This window comes from Carassius auratus, chromosome 3 (genome assembly GCF_003368295.1).
Source record: "Carassius auratus strain Wakin chromosome 3, ASM336829v1, whole genome shotgun sequence".
NCBI classification, from domain to species: Eukaryota; Metazoa; Chordata; class Actinopteri; order Cypriniformes; family Cyprinidae; genus Carassius; species Carassius auratus.
This window is the reverse complement of record NC_039245.1, coordinates 27,260,651-27,270,266: the sequence shown is the minus strand read 5'-3', so window position 1 is coordinate 27,270,266 and position 9,616 is coordinate 27,260,651. Positions and strand designations below refer to the sequence as shown.

Here is a 9,616-nt window from a genome sequence, read left to right as displayed (position 1 = left end):
TTGTTGTTTTTTATTGCTTCCATTGTCCTCATAAGCTACTTGTGACGGATTGAGAGACGATAGAACTGACATTCGGAATAACCGACTTTGCAAAAACACAACAAAAACACTTCCTAAGAGTCCAAAAGCATTCGCTGCGCAATGAAGCCTGTTAGAATTAATTAACACAGTTAGAATGTCCTTACAGTTTAAGCCATGAAAAAAAAAAATGTTTTATGTTTTTATATTCATTGAACATTAAGCAATTATTGAGTATGTGCGCCAAATTTGCTATTAATTTGGTAGCTACAACAGTGCATAGTGGAATATATGAATATATCATAATGGAAGCGACTCGTTTTTTCCAGGCGCGTCCGCACCGCATCGAGTTAAAAACATCCTAACTTTTAAGAGAGCCACAAACGCACCGCAGGTCATGTGACAATAACCAATCAACCACTTTCATCCTTTCCCATAACAACGTTGAAAGCTTAGCCAAGATGAAGGAATTTTTAAATAAATTTAGTAGCAGGGCTACTGCAAGTGCTGCAAATTCCTTTATCCTTTGCTGAAATTTCCGCGTCTTCATGGAGAGAGCAGGTCATGGTTGCTAAGCAACAGCAGACGTATTAGGATTGCAACTGCCTGAGCGCTTTGGAAAGAAGCAGAGCCATAGAGATATATGGCTCTGGAAAGAAGGAGAAAGCCACAAGTTTTCTACGCGTTTTAGGCGCGACATGTGAACGGCCCTTAACACAGTGTTTTGTTCCTTTAATTGTAATAATACTGGCGGTTTTATTGTCATCATTATTTATCCATGACAGGCAACCAGACAAGGTGCCAGCACTAGCCTACTACCTGCAAAAAAAAAACACACATTTAGCTAAATATTTACCAAAATTCATCAATTTCAGGCCCCAAAAGGGAAAAAAGCTTATATTAATAGTTTGTTTAATAAGGCAAAATTTTAAATAAAACCTTTTTTAAAATTATGATTTTGTAATTTGTAATCATTATGTGAAATTAGCTACAGAACCAACCCCACACCCTCCGAAAAAGTAACTGAGTTGAGGAAAGTGATTTGTTCGCTCAGGAAAGTGAGTCGTTCGCTGCGTGAGGAATGTGAGTCGTTCGCAGAGGAAAGTGATTCGTTCGCTGCGTGAGGTTATCAGTGGTAAACTCAATGGCTACTGGCAATTGTATGATGAATTCCATCGAAAAGTCGGTAACCGTTTTAAAATTTTAGGACTGTTTATTTTGCGTATCCTGTGCACTTTTGTCATTCGCGGAGCAGTCGGTCAATCCCACCTTTCCAGTAAATACGACTTGTGATTGGACTGTACGTCAGCAGACAGCAAAGCATTGGCCAAGAGCAGAATGCCCTCCCTCCGGGCTTTTTTTTTTAGTTGCGAGGTTGCGAAGCTTAATTTTAGCTCAGTCTGAGTTTCAGAGCAGAGCTGCGTGACAACACTGCCACAATTTACATGAGGTTTCAGAGGTTCAAAACTTTTTTTCACCTATTCGCACACCAGTTTTCAGATCACTATTTAAAAGGTTTAAATAATCAAATACAATAATTCAAATAATCTAATACAGTGGGAGAACAGTGACAAATTTGAAACTCAGAAAAATTCTTTGCACAATATCGTAAAATTTTTTTGCAGTTCTGAAGAAGGAAATCTCAAAAACAACATAATGTTTGCAGAGATAGTTTTATTTTTTTTACATTTTGCAAGATTGCAAATCTTATTGTAGCTCCCCCAGTGACAGGCATGAGGCAAGAGGTCTTGATTAAAATACAGGGTTTTAATGTTGGTCAACCCGTGAGAACTGGTTTGAAGAAAGAAAATTAACAAATTAACAAAATAATGCTATATGCATGTCTCAACATATTGTGTTACAATCCAGCCATTTACAGCTAGATACTTTATATGTTATACATCAGAAAAAAATGGCACATGAAAACATATATCAACACAAACACCCTTATAGTAAAATTTACAGTTAACAAACCTCATTGCTGCTTATCACAAAGAGGTGCTAAACATCCTTTCAGATCTCCCGTATCATCTTCTGTCTATTTTCTTGTAAATTTATCCACTTAAACACTACAACAGCGGAATAATCAGTCTCTTTCGCCGTAAAGTTTTTCTCAGTGCATCGCTCAAAAGCGCCCGGCCGGAAACCTCCGGGCGGAACCAATAATTAGTTCCGTCTTGCTGTTAACATTCAAATACAGAAACAACAGAATAGTAAAAGTGCTAATACAGAAATAAACTGGCATCAGGCAGTTACACTCCCACCAAATCACAAGTGATTTCTTAAACTTGGAGACAAACATATTGCATGAATAAAGTAAATGAACTCAATCCTAATAAACAACTAATAAACTGTGTTTGAGTGTATGATAGAACCATCAGTCTGCTTCTACCAATGTAACTGTTTTCTGAATGGGTCTCTCCAGGTAAACAGGTTTGGATGTACGCTTTCCTCTTCCATCCAGGGAGGAGTCACTGATGAGTAACTTGAGTCTCCTCACTCTTTCATCGCTTCCAGGATACACCTCGATGACTCTTGCTAGCTTCCATTGGTTTCGTGGAGTAGCCGCATCTTGCAACAAAACAATGTCTCCGACCTTTGCATTTCTGCGATTTTTGGTCCACTTCTGTCTGTGTTGGAGATTTAAGAGGTACTCCTTTCTCCATCGTACCCAAAAGTTGTTGGTTAAAAGTTGAACTCTGCGCCATCTCTTGCGGAGGTAGAGATCCTCCTTGACAAACTTTCCAGGAGGAGGGAGAATGATTGTGGATTTCATGGTCAAGATGTGGTTTGGTGTCAAGGGCTCTGGACTAGTAGAATCATTCAAATGATCAGTGGTTAGAGGTCTGCTATTCACAACCGCCATGGCCTCATATAGAAATGTTCGTAGGGAAGAGGAGTCAAGTTGTCTGGACGACTGTTGTAGAATGGACGCCAGGACACTTCTGATAGTGCGGATCTGTCTTTCCCAGACCCCACCCATATGACTTGAGGCCGGGGTGTTCATGACGAACTCGCACCCCAAATCTTTGAGCTCCTCTTGATCCATCTGTTTCAATGCTTCAATTAACTCACGCCTTGCTCCAACAAAGTTTGTCCCTTGATCACACCTTATCTGCCTTACTGATCCACGAATGGCGATGAATGAACGCAGAGCATTAATAAAGGCATCTGAGGTCAAGTCATCAAGTGCTTCAATGTGAACTCCTCTAGAACACATGCAGGTGAGTAACAGCCCATAACGCTTTAGCTCCTTTCTTCCTTCCTTAATATGAAACGGTCCGAAGCAGTCCATTCCACAGTAAGTGAATGGAGCAGTTGTTTCCATCCGCTCTTCTGGAAGGTATGCCATCCTTTGTTGCTCTGTGCACCTTCGGAACTTTCTGCAACTTGTGCACTTGTGAATATGGGATGAAACAAGCTTGCTGCAACCCAGGATCCATATGCCATTGGCTCGGAGCTCATTAATAGTCATTCCTCGACCTTGATGGTATACTCTTTCATGATAGTGCTTGATGAGCAATGCAGAAACATGACTGTCTCTAGGAAGGATTGCTGGATGCCTCACATGTGGATGTAGGGCAGCATGAGCTAAGCGGCCTCCTACTCTGATTACGCCTTGATCATCTAGGAACGGACATAGTTTGTGCAGCTGGTTGGCTTTGTCTTTAAGGTTTGTCTCTTTATGATGTTTAAGGCGTTGAATTTCTTGAAAGAGAGTTGCTTCCTGCACCATCTTGATTATGGTCAGCTCCGCCTCTTTCCTTTCCTCCAAGCTTGAGGCCTCACAGGACTTTGGCTTGAGATCTTTGATTTCCTTAGCACGGCGCTTGAGTCTGGCAACAGCTTTCACCAATCTTGCCCAGTCTGAGAATTTGTGTAGACGCTCTAGAAGTATTCTTGCTTCTTTTGCCTGAGTGTCATGAACCTGAGCTTTCTTGACCTCTGGGTCGTTGCTCTCGATCTCTCCCACCATGACAACTCCAGTTGGTAACTCTTTCTGCCAAAGAAAGTCTGGACCTGTGAACCAGTTAGAATCTTTGAGTTGTTTTGCCGTGGCACCCCTTGAGGCGTGGTCAGCTGGGTTGTCTTCTGAAGCTACATATCTCCATTGTCCAGCCTCTGTACTTAGTTTGATGCGCTCAACTCTATTTGCTACAAAAACATGAAATCTTCTGGCTTCATTACTGATGTACCCAAGTACAACCTTTGAATCAGTCCAGAAACATTCTTGTTGGCAGTCTATTTCTAGTTCTTTCTTGAGCATGTCACTGGTCCGGACTGCTACCACTGCTGCTGACAGCTCGAGTCTTGGTATAGTCATGACTTTAGTAGGGGCAACTCTTGACTTTCCCATGACTAAGGAGCAGTGGACCTCACCTGATGTACTGACTGCTCTTAAATATGAGCTCTCTCCATAGCCTGACACGCTGGCGTCAGAGAAGTGGTGGAGCTCATAGTGCTGGACCTTAAAGCCTGATGGCAGGTAGCATCTTTGGACTCTCACCTCAGCCAAGTTTTTTAGATCTTGCACCCAAGACTCCCACAGGGGTCGAAGGTCATCAGACAAAGGATCATCCCAACTGAGCTTATCACGACACATCTGCTGCAGGATTTGCTTTCCTACCAGGATGAAGGGTGCCACAAATCCAAGTGGGTCATACACAGAGGCAACTGTGGACAGGACCCCTCTGCGTGTAAGTGGATATTCTTTAACAACCACTCTGAATTGCAGCTCATCAGAAGTCACACACCACTGTACCCCCAGTGCTCTTTCCATTAGTGGTTCTCCCAACATCATGGTCAAATCCTTGACAGCTTTAGCACACTCTTCCTCAGGAATTGTGGCTAAGACTTCTCTGCTGTTGGAGATGAACTTGTGTAATCGAAGTTTGCCTGTGCAACAAAGCTCTCTTGCTTCCTTCACTAGTTGGATTGCTTGGTCTTCAGATTCTACGCTTGTCAATCCATCATCGACGTAAAAGTTCCTCTGGATGAACCTGATGGTTTCTTCTCTAAAGCGTTCTTGTCCTTGAGCGGCAAGATGCTTCAGGCCATAGTTAGCACATCCAGGTGATGAAGCTGCACCGAACAAGTGGACCTTCATTCGATAGATGGAGGGCTGGGCTTTAAGATCTCCATCCTTCCACCACAAGAATCTGAGATAATCTTGGTCTTCTTTCTTAACATGGAACTGATGGAACATTTGTTCTATGTCACACATAACTGCCACACAACCCTTTCTGAACCGACACAAAACTCCCACCAAGGTGTTCGTTAACTCTGGGCCAGTCAGGAGATGGTCATTTAGGGATGTCCCTTGAAACCTTACGGAGCAGTCAAAAACGACACGGATCTTACCAGGCTTTTGGGGATGATACACCCCATGGTGGGGAATGTACCACACTGGAGTCTTACTGATATCCTCTTCAGGGACAAGCTCGGCATATCCATGAGCTATTGTCTCATCCATGAAGGCCTTATAGTCTTTGTAGTACTGCTCATTTCCCTTTAACTTTTTCTCCAGACATCTGAGACGGTGGATGCCACATATCTTGTTATCTGGTAAGTTTGGTCTTACTTTCTTGAAGGGAAGTGGCATTTCATAGTGCCCGTCATCCTTGAGTCTGATGCCACTTTCCATAATTGACATGAACTGAAGATCCTCTTGAGAAAGGTGTTCATCTTCCGAAGCCCTTTCTGCAAAATCAGATTCCAACACCTTGATGACATCTGTTGGAAGGATTACTTCCTTGATCTGTGTTTTACAGACATAGTGCACTTCGCTTGGGAGATTTGGAAGAACTGATATCACTTGCTGCACAATGACCTGGTGACTTGTTCCAAAAGCATCTCCAAAGTCAAGACATGGGTTGCCATAACCAACTATACTCCAACCCAGGTCTGTTCTCTGAGCAAAGGGCTCACTTTCTTCTCCAGCAACCACTTGTCTTGGTACAAGAGCCTGAGGACAGTTGTAGCCAATTAGCAGGCCGACATCACAGCTCTGTAGAGGAGCAATTTCATCTGCAATGTGCTCAAGGTGAGACCATGACTTGGCAGTCTCTGGTGTGGGAATATGATCTCTGTTTGCAGGGATGAATTCTCTTGAGTAAGTTACTGGCAGAGAGATTATCTTATCCGAGTAGAATCCTCTTATTTGTAGACCAGTCAGCTTTCTGCTAGGCACCACTGTATTTCTTGAAGTCATCGTGGAGAGCTTTAACTGGACTGGTTCATCTTTAGTGTGAAGCACCTTTGCTGTCTCTTCAAGGATGAAGGTCGTGTCACTCTGTGTATCGAGGAGTGCGTACACAAGAACTTCATGATTTGGCTTACTTGTAGTTGACAACCACACAGGAATGACTGAGGATGTATGGGTGCTTTTAACATTCTGGATAACTCTGTTAGATGTTACCTCGCGTGGTGTTCTTGTCATCTTTTCTTGTGAACGATCTGTTGTTTCTTCTCTTGACTTGTCACGCTCCATTTCCCTTCCAATCCTTGTTGACCTTCCTCTTTCTTTGCTGCGATTATCGTGTAGGCAGGTTGGATGTCCTTTCTCACAAGTGTCGCAGATCTTCCTATTTTCACACTCCTTTGAGCGATGGCCAGGCTTCAGACAGCCAAAGCACAACTTCATCCCTTGAACAAACTTGATTCGCTCAGAGATGGTCTTATCCATAAATTTCCAACACTTGTGTAAACTGTGACCTGACTTCTCACAAAAGAAACAGCTTGTGGAGGAAGCCTTTTCATCCGAGTTAGTTGCTAGTACTTTAGCTCCTACAGCTCTGTTCTTTAAAACTTTGATCTGCTTATCTTCAGCAGGTTTCAGAGCATGGAAAGATGTTATTGGGTTATTTGCAATCTTAGCTTCACGTGTGAGAAACTCTACAAACTGCTGGAAGCTTGGGAATGTGTGACTTTCTTCCTCCACTTCAATTACCTTTCTGTTCCATCTCGAAGTCAGCCAGTCTGGAAGTTTTGCAAGTAACTTCTGGTTCTCATTGCAGTCATTAAGTACATTGAGGCCTCTGATCTGAGTCATAGCTGCCTCACAGCTCCGCAGGAAATCAGCAAACTCTTGAAGTTCGATACTGCTTTTAGAGCTTATCTTGGGCCATCCCTCCAGCTTGTCTCTGAAAGCTTTGGCTATGAGGAATGGATTCCCATATCTTTCCTCGAGGATCCTCCATGCTGCATGATAGGCTGATTCTGAACCAAGCAGGAAGTAGCTCTCTATAGCCTTTTTAGCAGGTCCACTCACATACTTTCGCAAGTAATATATCTTTTCTTCAGTTGGAATGTTTTTCCGATCAATGAGTGTCTGAAACGAAACCTTCCAGTCATTGAATCTGAGTGGGTCGCCACTGAATATTGTTGGTTCAGGTATCGGAAGACGACCTGCACTGATGGACTCTGCAAGTGCTCTAACAAGAGCTGCTGTGCTGTCATCTTGCTTTGAGTGTCCCCAGTCTTGTGGTGAGGAATGGTGCTGCAACAGATTATTTTCATGTTTCACTTCTTCCCTTTCCTTAATACAGACACTTTGATGGAGTAGACTGCTTATTTCTTCATCTGAGCACTGACTCTGATCATACACTCGCTGACGTGCCTTAGCAGCTTTTAACTTTTTAACTGTTTCTAGTCGCTCCAGTTGTCTGCGCTTTGCTTCTAGCACCTTTTGTCTCTCTGCAGCTTCAGCTTCAAGCTTTTCCAATTCCTCAATGCAACACTCTTGTTCTAGTAGTACTTCTAGAGTAGCTTCATTGGCAGCAACTTCAGCAGCGGCATCTTGTCTGCTAGCAGAAATCTGACTTGAATGTCTGGAGCTGCCTTGAGCATGAGAGGACTTTGTGAATTGGGATCTGACACTTATCTTGTCTGATGCTACAGACTTGAATATAGACGATGTCGCCCTGTGGCCTTGTTCTTCATTTCCTCCACCATTATCTGCTGTCTCCAAACGATCTTTTGCACTTTGGATGATCTTCCTGGTTACTGCATCACAGGTGTCAATTCTGCGACGTGTGTCCTGATCAGGGTTATCTATGTGCCTCAACTCTTCATAAGCAATGTTCAGATTTTTTGAAGCTACGCTTACTTTGCTGATGTATTCATGTAGCAGGTTGTTAGAGCATTGTCCACTCAGGGCTCGCTTGGCGTCCTTAGCGATAGCCTTCCACTCCTCATATCTCACAGTGAAACTGTGAGCAAATCTTCTTATTTGCTCACTGTACAGTTCTTGGCCCTTTTCCGTTAATTTTCGGACTCTTTGGCTTCTTCTAGGTTCTTGTGAGGAAGTGTGGTCTTCAGCTCTTGTGCCTTTAGTGGCCTGTGGTTGTATGTCTATGCACTGCTGCTCTACATTTTTCCCTGCACTAACCTGCTTTCTGCTAGAGGTATGACTAGGCTCTGACATTGTTACTTGGTGTACTTAATTTTGGGTTAAATGTAATTTGGCAAGAAGCTAAGTGATTCACTTCTCATAAGCTATTCACATTCATAAACTTTCTACCACTAGTATTAGTCTTTAGAAAATATTCACATCTACTTCACACAAATCAATATCCCGTTATTCTGTGAAATGCAAAATTCAGTCTATTATGCAGAACATTTTCATTCAAGTCTCTTACTTGCAGCTTAGTTAACACTTAAGCATGCACACAACTATACCGTATGAATATGAAGGCAAAAATATGTCACAGTCTCTTGTGGAAAATATTTAAGCTTTTTGGCTTCAGCTGGATTCGTGGTAGGGCACCTGGATTTTTCTATGGATGCTGCAGATGTGTAAATGTCAGGGGCAGATGCACACTCTTGGATGTAGAGATGTCCCTTCTTGCCCATGGATCACAGCTCTTTGGTACTGTCTTCCTCGTCTACTCATGCAGAGCAGATGAGTTCTCACTGTAGCTCCCCCAGTGACAGGCATGAGGCAAGAGGTCTTGATTAAAATACAGGGTTTTAATGTTGGTCAACCCGTGAGAACTGGTTTGAAGAAAGAAAATTAACAAATTAACAAAATAATGCTATATGCATGTCTCAACATATTGTGTTACAATCCAGCCATTTACAGCTAGATACTTTATATGTTATACATCAGAAAAAAATGGCACATGAAAACATATATCAACACAAACACCCTTATAGTAAAATTTACAGTTAACAAACCTCATTGCTGCTTATCACAAAGAGGTGCTAAACATCCTTTCAGATCTCCTGTATCATCTTCTGTCTATTTTCTTGTAAATTTATCCACTTAAACACTACAACAGCGGAATAATCAGTCTCTTTCGCCGTAAAGTTTTTCTCAGTGCATCGCTCAAAAGCGCCCGGCCGGAAACCTCCGGGCGGAACCAATAATTAGTTCCGTCTTGCTGTTAACATTCAAATACAGAAACAACAGAATAGTAAAAGTGCTAATACAGAAATAAACTGGCATCAGGCAGTTACACTTATTTTTCGATCTTGCTAAACTTTTTTTTTTTTTTTTAGATTTTGAGTTTTCGAACACTTAATTTCAATCTTTCAGAACTTTATTTTCAGTTTTGAATCATGGCAGCATTTAAATCCCATATTATTGGACCAAAAA

General features: G+C 42.3%; 1 protein-coding gene across 2 annotated transcripts; it reads right to left on the bottom strand.

The window, feature by feature from the left end:
- Positions 1-1,686: 1,686 nt before the first annotated feature.
- On the bottom strand, positions 1,687-9,465 carry LOC113053086 (uncharacterized). 2 transcript variants are annotated; one of them, XR_003277164.1, is made up of 2 exons: positions 1,993-9,465; positions 1,687-1,809 (listed from the first exon to the last, which is right to left on the bottom strand). XR_003277164.1 is itself a non-coding variant. In XM_026217765.1 (2 exons), exon 2 carries the CDS (start codon positions 8,441-8,443, stop codon positions 2,396-2,398), a length of 6,048 nt encoding a protein of 2,015 aa, XP_026073550.1. In that variant the 5' UTR covers positions 8,444-9,012; positions 9,196-9,465; the 3' UTR covers positions 1,687-2,395. The 2 variants fall into 2 exon arrangements, 1 of the variants encoding a protein (XP_026073550.1); XM_026217765.1 differs by having other exon boundaries at positions 1,687-9,012; positions 9,196-9,465.
- Between the last annotated feature and the right edge of the window lie 151 nt (positions 9,466-9,616).

Bases quoted from the DNA above. Each gene is read 5' to 3' on its own strand.
- LOC113053086 (XM_026217765.1), bottom strand. From the start codon at position 8,443: ATGTCAGAGCCTAGTCATACCTCTAGCAGAAAGCAGGTTAGTGCAGGG.